The following is a 19475-nucleotide window of genomic DNA, read 5'->3' as shown; positions in this document are numbered from 1 at the left end:
CCAACTAGTCTGAAAGCGCCTGAACATCGTGACATTTACTATTTGCCACTTTTAAGATGTGGTGTTTAACATGTGGGTCCTCATGTATTTGACATCATCTGAGTCTAGTGGCAAATTGTTAAACGGCACATCTAAATGTGGCAAATAGTTAATTAAATATCTCGAACAAATAGCTCACGACTCAATGTAATTATTGTGGTTGGTACAGCCGTCGTCCTATTTTATGAACAAGGGTACAGTTTTTCAACTCTTTTGTTTACCAGTATACATCCACAATCACAATTGAGATGGAACAAAATTTCAGTGGGAGATCAGATGTTTCAGAAAGGCACGGTAGCAGTGACTGTCCTATGCCTGGGATCTGTCAGTATAGAATGAACATTAACAAAGCCTGCTTGCCTCATCGTCTCCTCCAAATCCAGCATGTAGTATTCATCCAGAAACGGTTCAGTGCTCTTCATCAGAGTAAATAGCACTGGTGATAGTTCCTGAAAAATGATGAGCATTATGCCCATGAGACAACACTAGCATGAACCTACAAAGGTGATTAGAACATGTTGCTGAAGCTTACCTGAAGTACTTTGGATTTTGGCTGTCGTAGATTAGAAGAACAGAAGCAGTCAGATTACTAGCAATTTCAAACTTATTATCAATGATGGAAGTGAAACAAAACGAAAATTTCATACTGAATTGTCGGTCAGGGCGATGGTCCCTCCTGGCCGGAGCAGCCGAAATGCTTCGTTCACGAGTCCTGTGATTGCTCGTGCTGGACACTCGTGGCACTGCAAAAAAGATACTCAGCTAAATAGGCTAAAATTTTCTTTTGTTCTAAGCAAAAGAGATAAGGTTTTGGTAGAAATTTACCACATAAGCAAGGGAGACTAGGTCGAATGAATTTGAGGGCAACCCTGTGGCTTCACCGTTTGCATGAACCCAACGGATAGGATTTTGCCGGGACAATTTTTCTTCCTTATGTGCCGCAACCGCAAGGAAGTAGGGTGAAAGATCTAAACCCTATATCATCGAAACAAATATCCACATTATTTTGAAGCCAAAACAATACATAAGCAAAGAATCTTTGCTATTTAAAAATTTATTTGGGAGCATTTAGACAATCATATCCAATATCAGACAAACAAAAGTGCCAAGATTGACACTAGCATATACACCCTCTGTTAATCATATTATGATTTTTTTCTAGGAAAACTTTTAATTTAACTAAGTTTATAAAAAAAATTAGCAGCATCTGCCACACCAAATTAATTTTATTAAATATAATATTGAATATATTTTAATACTATATTTATTTTTCTATAAACTTGGTTAAACTTAAATATGTTTGACTTAGAAAATCAAAATATCTAATAATATGAAACGGAGGGAGTATTAAATAACTACAAGCATTTCATTTCAAGGTTCACAATCTCTGAATAAAGAAAAAAGCAAATTAAAATTTCTGAAACGAATGAAAACAAAATTTTGGAAGAAATTGTGGATCCTATTGCATTGGTAAGAGATGGTTAAGAAGGTTTGGGAGGCACTTACAACAGTTCTCGCTGAAGGGAACTTCTCAGCCAGGTATCTGGTGCTTACTCCAACGGAGCAGCCAATATCCAGAATGTCATTGATCTGACAATTCCCCGAGTATTTCAGGTGATGCTCCTCAATTGCATTCAGCCAGTTTCCGCGAACAATTTGATTGGCTTCTTCAATTGAACCAGCGTCAGGTATGGCCCTCTTAGCAATCGACATCGTTGCCGGTTCAGCTTCAGCTGCAGCCTAACTCGTTCAAGAAACAAATGCTCAGATCTTCACGCACTATTCTTTTCCTCTTATTCATTTGGTTGTTGATCGCATTTATCTCGTAATTACAGAATAGAAGATCAGAGTGAGTGAAGAGAAAACAGAGAAGTAAATTGAAATTACCAGCCATGACAGGTTGCCTTCATCATACGCATGGAATGGGTTCAGATAATCTGCTCAAGACAAGCACTCTGTCAATGCTCAAGTAAATTCAGTAAGACATATCAGTCTTATCACTAAATCAAATCTTATATAATTTTTCTTTTAGAAATTAAACACAATACAACGCTGACGCTCTGTAAGTACCTAAACCTTATACAATTTGAAAACGATTCATTTTCAGTAGAGATCAAGTGAACTTGATTACATGCGAGAAGTAATTAACCGAGAAAATATCTTGGAAACAAAATGAGATGAACGGAGTGACATACAGTCAGGGTAGACGAGGTTGAGGTCGCGTATCCTGTCGAACACCTCGTACACGTCGGACTCCAGCACCTGCTTCGTCATCTCCCTCCACGGGACGTTCGACTTCTCCGCCGTCCTGCACCGCCGCCACGCATCGGCGTCATCGCCAAGAACACGAACACGAACGCGTTCTGAGTACGAAAGATTTCATCTCTGTTTGTTTAATTATACCTGATGATGACCTCCCGGGAGGCGAGCTTCATGAGGGAGTAGAGCGGCTTGAAGGCGATGAGCGCTCCGACGAGCCGGGACAGCGGCGTCTCGCCCGACCACGCCGGCCGCTCCAGCGACCCCTCCTTCGGCACCGCCGGCCCGGCGCCGGTGGTCGTCGTCGCCGCGACGATGGCGACCATGTTGCGGCGCCGGGGGACGTCGCCGCCGGAACGGAGGCCGCCGGCCGCGGTGGCGCCGGCGCGCGCGAGGATGGCTGCCATTGCGATTTCCCGGTCGCTTTCTGGGGGTCGTGCTCCGGGGATTCACCGTTCTTGGTTGCTGGCGTGGTGGTCGATCTCACTCTCCTGAGCTTGAGAGAGAGAGAATGAGCTTGAGCAGGATGGACGAGGGGTGTAGCTTTCTGCTCGATCTGATTGGTTCTTGGGATTGCGCTGCTATCTACGTATCTCGAGGGTAACGGTGCAGCCAATGAGGTTCTGACGCGTGGATATATACTCCTTTTTGGGTTCTTTTTGCAGTTTGATTTTGATTTTGATTTTGTTTTCGTTTTTGTTTCCTTGGGCCTCTTTCCGTCCCAGTTTAACAAATGCTCATGTCTAATGCGTATAATATTCTTTCCGTCCAGGGATGGCAAGAGGCCGATGCGGGGCTGGGTTGGGCTGGAACGCCCCTGCCCTCGACCCCCGACTTCACCCCCGGCCTTGGCCCCGACCATGGATGCAGGTCAAAAACAGCACCCGCCCTCGACCCCTCCGGGGACCCGCATTGGATTCTGCTGCTATGTGCTATGTACTACCAAATCAACCAAATATACACAGAAAAATCACGGGCACAGTTTCATTCACAAGGCACAGTTGGAGTATTTGAGATGGAGCAATACCTCTCACTCTCTGTGAATCGCCGCGTGTGCATAGGTGAAGCTCGCCGTGAATCACCGGCCGCCGCCGTGCCTGTCCCCTCGCCGCGACCGCGCCTGTGTGCTGCAACCTCGCCGGCCACGCCTGTCCCCTCGCCGCGCCCTTGCCTATCTCACCAATCGCCGCAATCTCGCCGTCCGCTCCTATCCCCTCGCCACACCCTTGCTTGTCTCGCCTCCCCGCTGCGCCTTGTGCGCCACTGCCGCCCCTTGCTAACTCCGGAGGGAGAGGTGGAGCCGTGGAGGGGTCGAGATTCGTGAGGCCGGATGCCGGATGCCAGAGGGGAGACTGGAGAGGAGGGGAGGGGAGATGGTGGCCGGCAATGGCGAGATCTAGTGCGCCCTGCTGCGCCGCTGCCTATGTGTCTCACGGGAGGGGAGGGAATATGAGGAGAGACTGAGAGAGATAAGGCAGAGGCTAGGGTTTAGTAGCTTTTGGTGGGTTGGGCTTTTTGGCCTTCTATGGGCTATATTTTGAGGGTTTATATATACCCCTGGAGCCCTGCGGGTCACACGCGGGTGAAATGCCTCCCCCGTCCCCTCCCTACCCAAATGCGGGGCCCCGTCCCCGACGCCCCCGCTAGTCAAAAATCACACACCCACCCCTGCCCCCGTAGGGACGGGTCCCCGCAAGGGATCTGGCCCGTGGAAGAAATTACCATCCCTATTTCTGTCTCGATGTATCCTTTAGCACTTAAAATTTGTTTCAATGCTACTTCTTCATCTACTCTTCTCATCTTAACTAACTGTTATAACTATCTCCTATTTAATTTCTCTATCTAATTTCTTATCTCAATCAATCATAACCTTTCATATTTAGTTGTACTCGCATTCTTAATCCTTTTAAACAAATTCTAAAGATAACCAAATATTTTACGAGAGAATGAGTACATAGTTAAAACCATCCAACTTATATATAAAATTTCTTTTTAAAAATCCACGCAAATATGCAACCAAAGTTCTCACTTCTTACGGTATTGCCGTCTAGGGGGCAGACCTAACTTCTAGGCCACCTGCACCATGGCTACAGGGCATACTCTCTCCGTCCCATAAAAAACGAATCTAGGAAACATATGTGACATTCTATGGGCTTGTTTGGATCCTTCGGGCTATTAAATATCCCTCCAGAATCTTGTTATTTAGGAGTATTAAACGTACATTACTGACAAAACCCATTCCATAACCCTTAGGCTATTTTGCGAGACGAATCTAACGAGGTATATTAATCCATGATTAGCGAATGATTACTGTAGCATCACTGTAGCAAATCATGGATTAATATAACTCGTTAGATTCGTCTCGCAAAATAGCCTAGCGGTTATGGAATGGGTTTTGTCAGTAATCTACGTTTAATACTACTAAATAACAAGATTCCGGAGGGCTATTAAATAGCTCTCCGGATCCAAACATGCCCTATAACGATGAATCTGGACATATGTATGTCTAGATTCGTGATAGAATAAATTGCGCCAGCGATACAAGAACTTGGTAGGTGGGTGCGATTTAGTGTAAAAAGTTGTAAAATGAGCAAACTGGTACATAAACTTAACAATCACGTGCATTTTGATAAAAACACTGTTACGTACCTATGATTCATCATATTTTATTGGTTGTATTGTATATATAACTGCTAGATTAATGGTTGGCAATGATGTTTTGCAGAGCTCATCACCGAATTTGTATGATTAGTTGGATCGCTCGGAAATTTTGTTAGTTGGCGTGCACTTAGTTTTGATAATCATTATTTTTCCAATTTAAAATAATAGGTTATTTTAGTATTATATGCAATACATCTAAAACCTTGTTCATAACTCAAGATGACCTAACTGGCTGCTTTTTTTTTTACATGGCTGAAAAAATATGGTGTGTAGAGATATCTTTTAACCAAAATGCACACACTAACCAAGTTGTTACACCTGTATAATCATTTTTCAAATTCTTGCATGAAAAGTATATTCTGGGACGGATTGAGTAATAACTACTCCCTCTGTTCCAGAATATAAGAAGTTTTAGAGTTGAAAAATTATTAAGAAAGTAGGTAGAAATGAATGATGAAGGGTTGTGATTGGATTTAGTAGAGATAGGTGAAAAAAGTGAATGGTGGAGGGTTGTGATTGGTTGTGAAGAGAATGTTGATGGAGAAGTTGTTATATTTTAGGATAAATTCTGAGAAGTTATTATATTTTGGGACAGAGGAAGTAATTTTTAGGAGTGGTAACTCGACTATTTCCCACGTTCTTGAAAAATGTTTAGTATTTTCACGGGATGGAGATTTTATAGTAGGAAGAATAAGTTCACTTTTGGTCCCTCAATTTGTCGACTTCTGAAATTCCTCCCTGAACTAAAATACCAGGTATAACAGATCCCTCAACTCATAATATCCTGTTAAATTTGGTCCCTCGACAATTCGGCATTATGGGTCTGTTTGCTTCACACCCTAAAAATCACGGCAAACACCCTAAGAATCACGCCTGAGTTAGGCACGATTCTCAGGCGTTCGATTTTAATGGCATGTAGTTGGATGCACCTGCCTGAGTGAGAGCGCTCAGGTCAGGGCACCATCCAAACACGCCCATAGTGACCGGTTTTTGTCTGACGTTACGAGTAGGATCTATGTAGGCCAGGCCCCGCATGTCAGCGGTCCATCTCTTCTCCCTCTCCCTCTTCCCTTTCTTTTCCCGTCTCTCTAGGGCATCTCTAGGGCATAGGGCAGAGTGCGGCGCGGGACAGCCGGCGCGAGAGGAGCATGCGTGGCAGCCAGCGGAGTCGTCCTGCATGCGCTCCAAGGCGTCGGCGAGCGTGGGGGTTTGGCGCGGCGAGGAGGAAGGCGTGGGCACGCACCGCGGAGGATGTCCACGCACAGATCCCGCCACACCGGCCAGCTCGAGCGTCTGGCCAGCGCGACCACAACGGTGTGCTCGTACTAGGTGCACACAAGCTTGACCTCGTCGGCGAAGACCAAGCCATAGAGCAGGTGGCAGTACAACAACAACTCCTCGAAGTCGGTGGAGAGGACCACCTCGTGGGGGGCTGCAGCTCTGCAACCGCGAGCCGCCGCGCACCGTCGCCGTCGTTGCGCAGGAGGTTGGTCGACACAGGGCCGGTCCTTACATTTGAGGGCCCTAGGCGAACTTGACACTATGGGCCCTTAAGAAATTAAGGCTATTTTTTACTTCTAATATTTATACTCTATAAACACATATACCATATAGTAACACAAATAAATATTTCTAACATGGTAAATAATAAATGAAGTAGTTTGCAAGCTGCAATATAATAATTTATTCTCGATAAATAGTAACGATAATATAATTGACAACTAAAATATGCCATAGAAACAAAGTAGTATAAATACCTTAATACAAATATCCGATGTCCCTTATAAAAAAGAGCTTATTCGAGCATTAAGCGCATCAATGACAGTTTGAGGATCAATGTTGTCCAAGATATTTTTCTCAATGCTACACATAGCCAATCCATTCAATCTTTTCTGAGACATAGTTTCTTTTCTGAGCACCCGATAAATGTTTTTTAGGTAACATTATAACACCTGAAATAGTGAAATTGCAAAGTAAATTGTACAACAATCACTATGAATTTAAATTGATAGAGGAACTTCTATTATTTATTATTTATGACCTACCTTCAGGAATCAGGAGCGCTGGAGTCGAAGTGTCAGACAATCTGTAGAGGAGAGATGATGACTTGATGCAGGCTACAGGTAGCCAGGCAGGAGGTAGCAATGCCGCCTTGGCCGATGGCGATCACTTGATCAGGCGGCAGGCGCTGGAGCCTAAAGGCGGACTGACGAACTCGCGGTCGCCAGTAGAGGACTAGGGCATCGGCGCGGCGATGAGACAACAAAGCGACGCGGTGCGGGTGACGCTTTGGCGCTTTGTTTCTTCTCGCGACTCGCGGTGTGGGCCGGCAGATGAATCGACGCGCTCCTTGCCTCCTAACCGATCGCCTGATGACCTGATCTAGTGGGCTGCTAGGGGGAGGGGGGGTAAGTGATGGGCCCACTCCGGCCTGGGCACTAGGCGGTTGCACAACCGGCCTAGGCCCAGGGCCGGCCCTGGGTCGACATCGCCATTCGCCATGGCCGTGAGGCTGCCCTTGGTCGTCACCGGCTAGCTGCTGTACATGAACTGTAGCACCTTGCTGGACGGAGCTATGTATAGCTAGGGGGTGTCTAGAAACCCGGTTAAAAAAATATACATATAGTTTATCTATTTTCACCATATATATACACGTCAGTTTATAATTAGGTACCCGTATCAAGCTAAATGTGATTCAAATCAGAGTAAAGCAAGCGAGTGGAACCTCCTTTATCTTGTTCTAGCTCCGCCCCTGGCCCCTTCACGGGGAACTGTACCCTGCGACACGAGAGAGACGCGAGATGGCTAGCCATCCATGAGTAAGCAATCGTCGGCGATGGTCGCCTAGCCGGCCGGGCGGTGAGACGGGTGGTACCCCACTGCTCATGAACGTGAAGCTGGTTCGGTAAAACCGTATCAATGATCAGAGGAGCTCGTCGTTGAGCTCTATGGACTACCCCTGCGTCGTGCTGGTGCTGCACACGGAGGCACACCATGATCATGAGCTTAAGCAAACAGATCACTAGTGGCCATGAGCTTTGCTACTACCAACAATTAACCAACCAACCTTTTTGGAGACGGTGCCACGGTGGTGACGGGCTTGGCGGTGAGGATCAGAGGATGGGGGAGGTATCGTCATCGACGATGCATTGGATGTAGGGATCGAGCCATCGAGGTCGGGGTCCGCCGTGGACATCCATCGCCGTGGTCACGCTCCAAACGCTTGAGCTGGTGAGGTGGGAACTGTGCGCGGACATCCGCCACGGTGCCGTGTCATCGGCGCGGGTGACCACGCAGGCCGTCTGGCAAGCTGTGGGTTCCCTCCTCGCCACGCCAAACCCGTGCTCGCTGACGCGCTGGAGCGCAGGACGACTCCTTCGTCGCCTCTGCGACCGCCACGCGCCACCCATCTCTTCACCGCGTGCTGCCCTCCAGAGATGGGGAAGAGAGAGTGAAGAGGGAGAGACAAAGGAGGGAGAAGAGATGGGCGACTGACATGACATATGACATATGGGGTTCACGTGGGTTTCACTCATTATGTTAGCCAGAACCCCGGTCACTATAGGGACTAAAGTTAACACGGTATTATGAGTAGAGGGATGAACTATGGCCCTTTTAGGGAGCATAAGATTATAAGAATTTGTTGGTTGGTAGCCAGCTTCCGAGAATCTGGAGAAATTGGATTTTTCAGCTTCTGGTTCTAGTTCATTTTCTGGATTCTACAACTACATATGCTCAGAATCTGGGTGACAATCTAGACTGTTTAGGGAGCTGAATATTTTGTGAAAAGTTGTAGTTGCTAGAAGCTCCTCCAATCAGGTCCTATACCTATTTTTTCGGTTTAGTGATGAATTGCAGTCTCAGCGACAAATTGAGTTCACCTAAAGTGAACTTTGCTCTTATTTGAAATTTTTGTATGGTCGGCCCAAAACTCAGACAGACCAAATTGGGCTAAATATGAGACATTTAGGGCTTTATGCCACTCAAGCTGAAAATTATGCACAGACAGAGAGAGGAGGGTGGGCCCACAACGCTAACGATCCGCCTCAACCGAAAAAAAGAAGATAATTTAGGCGCGCAAAACAGCGACCTCCACACACCCTCGCAAACTCCGGATAAACCTCATCATCTCATCATCTTCCCCGCCTTAATCACTCCACCGCCTCCTCCTTCCCCTCCCCTCTTCGCCTCGTCCGCCATGGACGCCTCCTCCTCCTCCTCCTCAACGCCCCACGCCCTCACCCTCCTCACCTCCTCCCCACGCTTCCTCCACCTCCCCCTCTGCTCCCCTTCCCCCCGCCGCCGCCACGCCGGTGGTGGTGCGCTGCTCCTGCGCCCGCCGCATCGCCGCAGGGCGGAGCCCGGGGGAGTACGCCATGCTCGCCGCGCGCCGAGCTGCTTGCTCGGCGGCGGCGGTTCGGCGGGAGCCGCCGTGGCGTTGGGTGGGTCGGCGGTTGCCGCGGCGGCTGCGCTCCTCGCCGCCGCCTTGCAGCTTGTCTGGCTACGGTGGCGCGGCGGGGATTCTCCCGAGGAGGAGGAGGTCAGCATATGCTTTCTGAGTGATTACGGATTTGAAAAATAAAACGGATCATTTTTCTTTTTGGGTCAAATGGAATGCGGCCCTACAGGTCATAGTTGAAGAATTCTGTTTTAATCTCACTGAAACGGAATTCTCCATTCTTCCAAGAAATCATCTACTACCTCTGTAAATGTGATAAAAGAAAACTGTATTAATCAAGGAATGTAAATTATGAATGGACAGAACTGTAAACGGCCAGTACAAGTCATGCCTACTAGTTTCCACATATTTGTCTAATGCAAGAAATAAATCAGGATAGAAAAACCTTATTCTGGTTTTGTCTACAGATGAGCTAAATCTGTGTGAGTTTACGCGGTCAGTTGGTAGCTACTAAATTGACAAATTTGGGAAAATCAACTAAACTGGTGTCCATTGTGAGACAATACTTGTTAAGGTTCAAAAATCATCATTGCCTTATTTATACTTTTATCATAATCGCTTGTCATATCCAATATCAAGCACAGTCTTTCTCATTTCTTGCAAGATGAAAAAGTGTCTTATTTTTCAGTTGGGCATGGAAAATGGCAGCTGACGATGCACTTTTAGCAAAAAAAAAAAAGGGAACATGATTTAATACAAAAAAATCAATTTCTTTCTAACTTGTGGAGATATCGCAATCATGCAGGTTTCACATGAACATGACAAAAGAATCGTAAATAATAAGGCCCTTGGCACATCGACAGACTTGTTAGATGACAGTAGCTATTCATCTCGAAGAACTCATGAAAATGTCTTTTCAGAGCCATCTGTTTCTGGAAGAATGACTGTGGATAGAACGGATTGCCAAACTGATGTTTTTTCTGGTGTAGATACTGTAAATAATACAACACAGGTTGGTTCTGTAATTAGTACTTACAGGTCGTTAGACACATTTGAAGGTGTTTATGGACCAGCAAACACAAGTTCCATAGAAAAGGTCCAAGATATTCTCCCACAATCGCGTTCTGTGTCTGATGGACAACATCAAAGCAGACATTTTGCTAACAGAAGGGCTCAGCTAGGTGGACTGCCTCATCAGTTTTTATCACTTTCAAAACAGAACGAGCAGACTAAAAATGGCCAAGGTCCTCCTGATAATAAAACAGATAGTGAGGGTGCCAATTTACTTGGATGCCATCAAAGTGATCAAGGAGACTATGTTGATTTTACGTCTCTTTCATCCTTCAAAAGAATCAACGAGCATCCACTGAATTTTATTCCTGAAGCCCATGCCAGCAATCTGTTTGAACCAAGAAAAGCATCCGAGTTCACAAATTCTTATGCAGGGGGCTCATATTTGAGAGCAGGTTTAACTTTGAAGTTCATTTATTCTTCTTGGTACTTAGTCTGCTAATATATTTTTTATTTTTTAATATCGCCTCTTGCATGATTTTTCCCATTTCCTCAGAAGCATGCTCTATATTCAGGGCGATTGGTTCCAGTTGCATGCTTAAGGGATGGTCCTGTGAGTAAACAAAAGAAAGCAATGAATGACCATGATGATGCAAAGTTAATTGGCTGGAGTATTTCTAATTTACTGAGCAAGGAGAATCCAGAAAACTCTACTTCAGCAAATAGAGCTGGATTGAGGGGAACAAAGGACGTGCCAGATTACTTGAGGAGATACAATAGTTTGTTAATTGATGGAAGGTATAATGTTGGACATAATAATTGCTATTAATCTGTTCCCAGAACACCCCTTACATACATGGAATTTTCATATTAAATATGCTGCACTCTTTGTGCTATAAATATTTTTTGCTTGATACTTCAATTTGGTATGGTCAGATTGAAAGACTCTGTGGATCTATTGGAAAGCATGGAGCAAAAGGGATTGCTTGATATGAATAAGGTTGTTACCTGTTCTAATAGTCCTTTTTTTAGTGTATATCTTCTTCTCTTTCCTGATTTCCATCTACTTTCAGATCCACCATGCTAGCTTTCTGAATGCCTGTAAGAAGCAAAGGGCTGTTCCGGAAGCTGTTCGTTTTTGCAAGTTGATCAATAACCCAAAAATGAGTACCTTCAATATGCTTTTATCTGTGTGCGCTAATTCGCAAGATTTTGATGGTAGCTGCTTGAACTTAAAACTGCAGCTTTCTTGTGTGATTTGTTAGATTAAGATCTGATGAGACATGACTGTTTTTACCTTTTAGGGGCTCTCCAAGTTATGGTGCTCCTAAAGGAAGCTGGGCTAAAACCTGATTGTAAACTTTACACAACACTTATATCGACTTGTGCCAAGTGTGGAAAAGTTGATGCTATGTTTGAGGTAACTAAATGACATATTCATACATATATGTTTGACTTAAAAATATGATAGCTTTATATCTATTGTGTACTTATATTTAAGGTCTTCCATGAGATGGTCAGTGCTGGAATAGAGCCAAATGTTAACACATATAGTGCACTGATTGATGGCTGTGCAAAAGCTGGTCAAGTAGCAAAAGCATTTGGTGCTTATGGTATCATGAGTTCAAAGGTGAAGTGGTAGATATTTTTTCTTTTTATATTACATGTCTTCCATTCACCTGTGCTGCAAATGCTACTGGTGAATCACTTCTATGCGCTTTCCATGTTTGTTGAACTTACTGGGCCATACTTGCAGTAGAAGGTGAAGCCAGATCGAGTTGTCTTTAATGCTTTGATCAGTGCATGCGGTGAATCTGGAGCGGTTGCTCGAGCTTTTGATGTTCTATCAGAAATGACAGCAGAAGCCTCTGAATCTAAAGGATCCAAACCGATTCTTCCTGATCATGTCACAGTTGGAGCTCTGATGAAGACATGTATTCAGGCTGGCCAGGTGTTCTGCAGATCCTTTGTTGTAAACGCGAAATAGGCTATATAGTATCTAACTCAAAAAAACATTTGTTTGTGTAGGCTGATCGAGCTCGTGAGGTATACAAAATGCTTCAGGAGTACAATATAAAGGGTACTCCAGAAGTTTACACAATAGCATTGAGAAGCTGTAGCTTGACTGGTGATTTAGGATTTGCTCTGAAGATCTATGAAGATATGAACAAGATTGGAGTACAACCTGATGAGGTGTTATTTCTAGAGAGAACATTAAAGGGATATGTGCTTAACCCACATGACTTATTTAACTGTTATGTTTGTTTGATTCCATCCACTACAGATGTTTCTGAGTGCTCTAGTTGATGTTGCTGGCCATGCTAGGAGGGCTGATGCTGCCTTTGAGATAATGAAAGATGCAAGAGCAAAGGGATATCAAGTTGGAACCATTGCATACAGTTCATTAATGGGTGCTTGCTGCAATGTAAGTTCTGACATAAATTGTTGGATGAAAACCAATATAACAAGTTATTAAGTTCTGCTCCCCACAGTAGCACAAGGTCTTTTATGCACTTAGTTATTCTTTCTTTTGCAATTTTACTTGTATTCCATGTACTTTTGATTTGAGTTCGGTGTTATTATCACGACATTTAAATTCTTGTTTCAGGCCAAGGACTGGAAAAAGGCATTGCAGCTATTTGAGGAGATCAAGTCAATCAAATTAATGCCAACCGTTTCAATGATGAATGCTCTGATCACCGCATTGTGTATGTCCAAACATCTGAATACTTGTAGCAATAATAAAATGTTTTTTTTGTCATTTCAGTGAGCTAATACTAACGTTTTGCCAATTAATAAAGATGTGTGGCTTACATCACAGTTTCAGCCAGTGAAAAAGACACAATAACTTAACTTTCTAAATTGAAGGATCCAAGTAGAAGTCCATTATGTGTTTCTGAGACCTGCCAAATTACTTTTAAAAGCCTCAGTGCTATTATAGTCAAATATAGGAACCTTGGTGCAACTTTCATTTTCTATATATATGTTCATAGCTGTTCCCTATCATTTTCTTTAAAAACTCTTGCTTCTTTGGACATGGAAATAATGACAGTTTCTCGATGATGCAGGTGATGGTGATCAAGTTTTGAAGTCTTTTGAGGTCCTTAGTGAGATGAAGAGATTAGGAGTCTGTCCAAATATGATAACCTATTCGGTGTTATTTGTGGCTTGTGAAAGGTAACAACTCTGAGCTGGAACTGCACTCTTCAAACTAATCTTATCGCACTCTTCAGGTACTAATAGTTTCCCCACAGGAATGCTGAAGCACAACTGGGTTTGGATCTATTTGAACAATTAAAAATAGACAGTATTGACCTCAATCCCACAATCGTTGGTTGTCTTACTGGTAAGTTTTTTCTCCAGTTGTGTTGATACTTTCTGGAAGAACCTGAATTTTCTCTGTTTCTTCATATCACTTATGTTTTCCTTCTTATGCCTACACGGCTACACCTGGTAGCATTTACTCTTTTATTCTTTGTTACTCAAATTTATTTGGTGACAATCTTTCTTAATGAATGAATTTTGTTTTTAGGCTTGTGTCTACAAATGTTCGACAATGATCTTTCACTGGGCAATATCGTTGTCACATTCAACTTAGGGAAACCACAGATTGAGAACAAATGGTATGCTCCTTGCTAGATCCACTTATGCATGGAAAGCTTCAATATTCATAGATGAAATTTAAGATTGCCCCTTATGCTAAATGTTTCCATGGGGACAAAACCTCCCTCATCCCTGCTCCTTAATAGAATTCCCTGGTGGGGAATCCATCACTAATTAGAACCTGTAAGCCAACAAGCATTAGAAGGGGGGACCGAAGGAGATTTACTAAACAAGTATAGTAGTTCCATATGTTGATGCTGACATAAATCCACTTGTGTAATTGTAACACCTTTGGGTTAATTAACCCTTTTTATGCAAAGCAAAGGGCTAGGCATTGGGAATTTTGGACTTTGGTGTGTTATGATATGACTTCTGAATGTGTACTCAAAATGGCCACTGAACAGCTGGCAAATCTTCTAGATTTTCTGTTGTTTTATCAAAATTGCTGTAGAAACCAAAGTAGACAATGACGATCTTAAAGTATAGTCTTCTATGAGGTGTTCTGTTCGAGGAAAATGTTAGTCATAGCACCAACACACATTTGTTATATATGTTCTGTTTTCACTTGAGAAAATGGAATGAGTTGGTTGATCACCACTTCATTCCCTGTAAGCACATGGCTAGCAGAAAAGTGGGGAATGGGTTGTCATACTAAGATTTGGTGGTCCCTCAAACAAATTGCCTCGTAAGTGTGGTAGACTCTATAGCACATGCCATTTCAACTTTATGCAAAATTTATTTCTTCAGGTATCTCTATGGACCAGACAATAAGATTTAAGAACAATCTAATTTTTCTGCAGGACCTCCTCAGCAATTAAGGTCTACCGTGAGGCAATTTCCACAGGACTATTACCCTCAAGTGATGTTTTGTCTCAAGTGTTGGGATGTTTAAGGTTTCCTCATGATAATACATTAACAAATACTTTCATTGAAAATATGGGAATAAGTTGTGATATTCCACATCATCCCAATGTGAATTCACTGTTGGAAGGTTTTGGTGAATACGACATTCGTGCCTTTTCAATACTGGAGGTACTGATACTAATTCGAACTAAAACAATGGCTTCATTTCAGTATTCTTGTATCAATCAAAGCAGATGCCTTCTTGTCACAGGAAGCTGCTTCGTTAGGAGCAGTTGAAAGTATTTCCATGAAAGATACCCGTATTCTTGTTGATGCCCGAAAGTCAAAGATCTACACTGCGGAGGTATTTTGCTAATTGCACTTTGCTTGCTTTAATAAATATATTTTTCTCAATAAATAAGTCACAACATAAGTGTGCAGTACTCATGTATCTAAGAACATTATTTGTAGTTAAAACCAGTTCTATGTTGACCACTTTCTGTTATATAAACCTGGTGTGCTGAATAAGTATGCTTTCTGGGTTACTACAGTACTTAATACTTGTTGCTAGTTTACAAAACTGCATATTTTCCATGTATTTCAACTAATGCTGCCCTCTCTGATTAGCACGACTACTTTGCATAGTGGATAGGCATCTTTAGAACCTAAAACTTTATTATGCATAGTGGTGTATTACAAAATATGCTTTTTTTTTGTTTCTTAATTTACTACATAGGAGAGGAATATGAGAGCTAAATAATTAGTATTTTCCTTCTGTATAAGTTTTGCAGACATATTTCTTCTTGGCTGTTGCTTTTGTCAATGACAGGGGGACGATTTCCAAGTGCATTTATCCTTTTATAACCTTTCCTTATAACATATTACATGCGTATATACTTCCTTTTTTTTTTTGACAGGTTTCAGTTCTTACAACATTGAGGTCTTTAAAGCATCGACTAGCTGCAGGTAAAATCATTCAGTGTTTTATGCCTCAAATGATTTACTTTGCCTTCTGATTAGTGAATTAGCTAAGGTTGAATAGTTGGTTGCCATTTCCTGGGTAAGTTTTTACTCCCTCTGTCTCATTTTAAGTGCAGCCATAAGTTTCCATGTCCAACGTTTGACCGTCCATCTTATTTGAAAGAGATAGATTTATGAAAGAATTTTAAAAATTAAGGGCCTGTTCACTTTGATGCCAAAAAATACCTTGCCAAAATTTGGCATTGCCAAAATTTTGGTATGCCAAAATTTTGGCATGATTTCTTATATAGTTACCAAAATTTGGCAGCAAACTAAATGTAGCCACTTTTTTTTTGGCAACTTCACTAAAATTTGGTAAGGTTGAAAATAACATCAAAGTGAACAAGCCCTAAGTCACGTATAAAGTATTATTCATGTTTTATCATCTAATAACAAAATAAATACTAATCTCTACTATTATAAAAATTGAAGATGTTTCCGCCAGAATTTTGGTACGTCATCTGTGATTGAATTGGTTTTAATTTTATGTTTCTTTCAAATTCTTTCCTTTTCTTTTACGCCATAGTGTCCTTATCCGAGACGCGTGCGAATTAATTGGGTCTGCACCTTTTCACACGCCCCTTGCCACACGTAGCGTATTACCGGGGATACCGTTACAATAATCTATAAGAATCAGTCTTACTTTCGAAAAGAACATGCTAACTGAAATAAAGGATGATCGAAGTTCCTGATTCTGTCCGTCATCATTTCCTGCCCGACTTGAGATAAAGTTGGACGACAAATCGAGCTTGTGTTTGAAGGCCTCATTGTTTGGCTTATGCTTATTTCTATAAGCCAAATTTTAAATTGTAGAACTTAATTTTGAATTTGACTTTTTGATTTTTTATCGTATTTTTTTACCGCATTTGCTTTTGAGTTGTTAAGAACATGTATATAAAAGATTTTTACACAAATAGTTTTTTATTTGATTATAAGTGATTCGGATAAACACATGAATAAAAGAAACAATGGACTGTGATTATTTATCCACCGACACATATGTACAAATTAAATTGGCTCTACCCGTTGCAACGCACGAGCATCTTTTCTAGTCATAAAATTTCAAATAAGACGGACGGTCAAACGTTGGGCACTGAAACCCACAACTGCGCTTAATATGCCACAACTGCGCTTAATATGGGACAAAGGGAGTACTTTCTACAAACACTTTTTTTATAGATCTAGGTCTATTTATTCTAGTCCAACTTATTCCAAACATTGAGCCATTCTGGATAGTTAGCTTTATCTCATTCTTTTTGGATCTAGTCAATCTAGGTCGATTACAATAACTTGCCAAGATACCAACACAACTTTTGTTTGCTGCCTAACAAGAAGATATTAATGCACTTTACACATGAAACCAATATAGGAACAGGGAGAAACTATTTCAGAATTTACATCTTGTCTATTAAGTCGTAATGATTTATTGTTCCATGCAGGCGCAAGGTTACCCAACGTGACAATATTATTACCCACAGAAAAGAAACAAGTCGGCCTTGATGAAAGGGAGAAGACACTTAAACTTGCTGGAAGGTGAAACAACACAGATTGCTAATCTCAGTGCTTGTTGTTTGTGTTCATTACTAGTGCTGAAATCTTGGTTTTCGTCCATCATCTGCATTTCCGTTTCCATTTGATTTAGATGTTATCCATGTCTTATTGTCCAAAGCAACTACACTTTTTAGAGTGATTCTATAGCAGCTATATTTTTGTCAATCCTGAATAAAATCCACTACAGGAAGCTATATAGCAGCTATATTCTTTGGAAGCAATTCTTGCATAAGTTTCCCTTGAAATGTTTGTTATGTCTTATACATTAGAGTACTTGGTGAAGTTTTACAAGAGACTGAACTTCGTTATGAAATGCAGAGTCGGTCAAGCAGTTGGTTCCCTGCTGAGGAGATTAGGAATCAAATATCATGGCGAGGAGTCTCATGGAAAAATGAGGATCAACGGGCTTACTCTAAGAAGGTGGTTCAATCCGAAATTGACGAGCACATCCTCCACTGGAACACCAGCTGACTTGCTTCCTCTGCCGTCACGATTAGCCAAAGGAATTGCAGATCAGCAGCGCAACATCAGAAACCTTTCTCTTGAGTAATCCATGATTGACCTTCCTTTCTCGTGGATCAATTTTTGCGTACCATCAAGCAAGGGCAAGAGAAAAATCTTAGAAACCACCCAGAAAATAGTTCAGCTTGATAAAATATGTAAAGAGTTTCTTTGTTTACAGGAAATTTATATATCATACATAGACACTTGTGTGCATCAGATTGCACAAACGCATATCAGGATATAGATCTTCAGCTGCTTTTGCAGATGAATTTGTCTTCCATCTTGTAACATGGTGCCAAGATCACATTGAAAATAAGAATATAAGAATGGCGTGGCTGTGACGTTTTTACTTTCTTGAATACGCAAGAAAGTTACGTATTATATACTAAAAGTCCATGAGACTTCCTACAAACGCTCTCAAGCCGCCAAGTGGCGCTCTAATAAAATAGAGAAAATCCTAGAAATTCTAAGAAAAAAGCAAAAAATCTACCCCTTGATTTTCACTTAAATTGGTGGGTCCAATATTATACACCATTAAATAAAATTGATCTTAAAACAAACTAAATACTATGGGTCCCACCTATCCTCCTCCTGTGCGTTGGCAGGTGGCAGGTTTGTACGTACATGTACGTATGCTTCCTTCCTTTCTTTTCCTTTTTTCCTTTTTTTTCTTTTTTCCATATATATATATATAAATATATATATATATATATATATATAATGGATATTTTTTTAAATAATCATAATTTACAAAACAAAAGAATCTACCATCATATAACAAAGAAACTTCCTTTCAAATATTGCACTATTTTAAAATAAATTTTACACATTTATATTCTATACCTATTAAACGCACTCAAGCCGCCAAGTGATGCTCTAATAAAATAGAGAAAATCCTAGAAATTCTAAGAAAAAAACAAAACATCTACCCCTTGATTTTCACTTAAATTGGTTTGTCCAATATTATACACCGTTAGATAAATCGATCTTAAAACAAACTAAATATCATGGGTCCCACCTATCCTCCTCCCGCGCGTTGGCAGGTGGCAGGTGGAGTATATACGTATGTACATGTATGTATGCTTCCTTTCTTTTCCTTTTTTTCCTTTTTACATTTATATATATATATAATGGATATATTTTTTAAATAATCATAATTTTACAAAACAAAGAATCTACCATCATATAACAAAGGATCTTCCTTTCAAATAATGCACTATTTTAAAATAAATTTTACACAATTATATTGATATGTACCTATTAAATAAACAATATCTATATTAATTAATTTATACATGCACATAAATTGATGGCCCCATTACATAAATCATCAGATCTACTTTTCATTACCTTGGTCTATTATTCCCTGTTTCAAAATAAGGCCTACATCATTATATTGTTACCCATTAAATTAACAACTTAAAATCTATATTAACTAATTTAACTTACATTAGAACTGGTGGACTTATTATTATAATCATCGGATCTATTGTTTGCTAATAAATAAAGCGTCCAAAATTCTCTTTTTGCCCACTGCACAATACACATATGCACCTTTGCCTTTCGCATGTGTGACAAAGTGTAG

At 41.4% G+C, this 19475-nt stretch overlaps 2 protein-coding genes and 1 long non-coding RNA gene across 7 annotated transcripts; 1 reads left to right on the top strand and 2 right to left on the bottom strand.

Moving 5' to 3' along the window:
- Positions 1-170: 170 nt before the first annotated feature.
- On the bottom strand, positions 171-2841 carry LOC4348209 (uncharacterized). Its single transcript, XM_015759331.3, has 8 exons — positions 2443-2841; positions 2235-2347; positions 1927-1976; positions 1546-1779; positions 865-1014; positions 687-782; positions 572-592; positions 171-488 (listed from the first exon to the last, which is right to left on the bottom strand). Exons 1-8 carry the CDS (start codon positions 2703-2705, stop codon positions 321-323), a joined length of 1095 nt encoding a protein of 364 aa, XP_015614817.1. The 5' UTR covers positions 2706-2841; the 3' UTR covers positions 171-320.
- A 3874-nt stretch (positions 2842-6715) lies between these two features.
- Positions 6716-8436, bottom strand: LOC136353755 (uncharacterized). Its single transcript, XR_010737163.1, has 3 exons — positions 8027-8436; positions 7005-7934; positions 6716-6911 (listed from the first exon to the last, which is right to left on the bottom strand). It is a non-coding gene; the product is annotated as an uncharacterized lncRNA (long non-coding RNA).
- Positions 8437-9055: 619 nt separating this feature from the next.
- Positions 9056-18239, top strand: LOC4348208 (pentatricopeptide repeat-containing protein MRL1, chloroplastic). Of its 5 annotated transcripts, none has more exons than XR_010737042.1 (19): positions 9056-9499; positions 10164-10824; positions 10945-11167; positions 11306-11369; positions 11443-11587; positions 11674-11789; positions 11871-11999; positions 12129-12320; positions 12398-12562; positions 12654-12794; positions 12978-13077; positions 13438-13546; positions 13624-13715; positions 13902-13992; positions 14773-15004; positions 15070-15179; positions 15733-15781; positions 17275-17368; positions 17705-18239. XR_010737042.1 is itself a non-coding variant. In XM_015759221.3 (19 exons), the coding sequence occupies exons 1-19, from the start codon at positions 9158-9160 to the stop codon at positions 17934-17936; spliced, it is 3270 nt and encodes a 1089-aa protein (XP_015614707.1). In that variant the 5' UTR covers positions 9056-9157; the 3' UTR covers positions 17937-18239. The 5 variants fall into 5 exon arrangements, 4 of the variants coding, with proteins under 4 accessions (XP_015614707.1, XP_015614708.1, XP_066160892.1 ...); XM_015759221.3 differs by having other exon boundaries at positions 15087-15179; XM_015759222.3 differs by having other exon boundaries at positions 10926-11167; positions 15087-15179.
- The last annotated feature ends 1236 nt before the right edge of the window (positions 18240-19475 follow it).

Source organism: Oryza sativa, chromosome 10, assembly GCF_034140825.1.
Source record: "Oryza sativa Japonica Group chromosome 10, ASM3414082v1".
Lineage (NCBI taxonomy): Eukaryota > Viridiplantae > Streptophyta > Magnoliopsida > Poales > Poaceae > Oryza > Oryza sativa.
The sequence above is the reverse complement of the archived record's forward strand: the minus strand, read 5'-3'. Positions and strand labels throughout refer to the sequence as shown.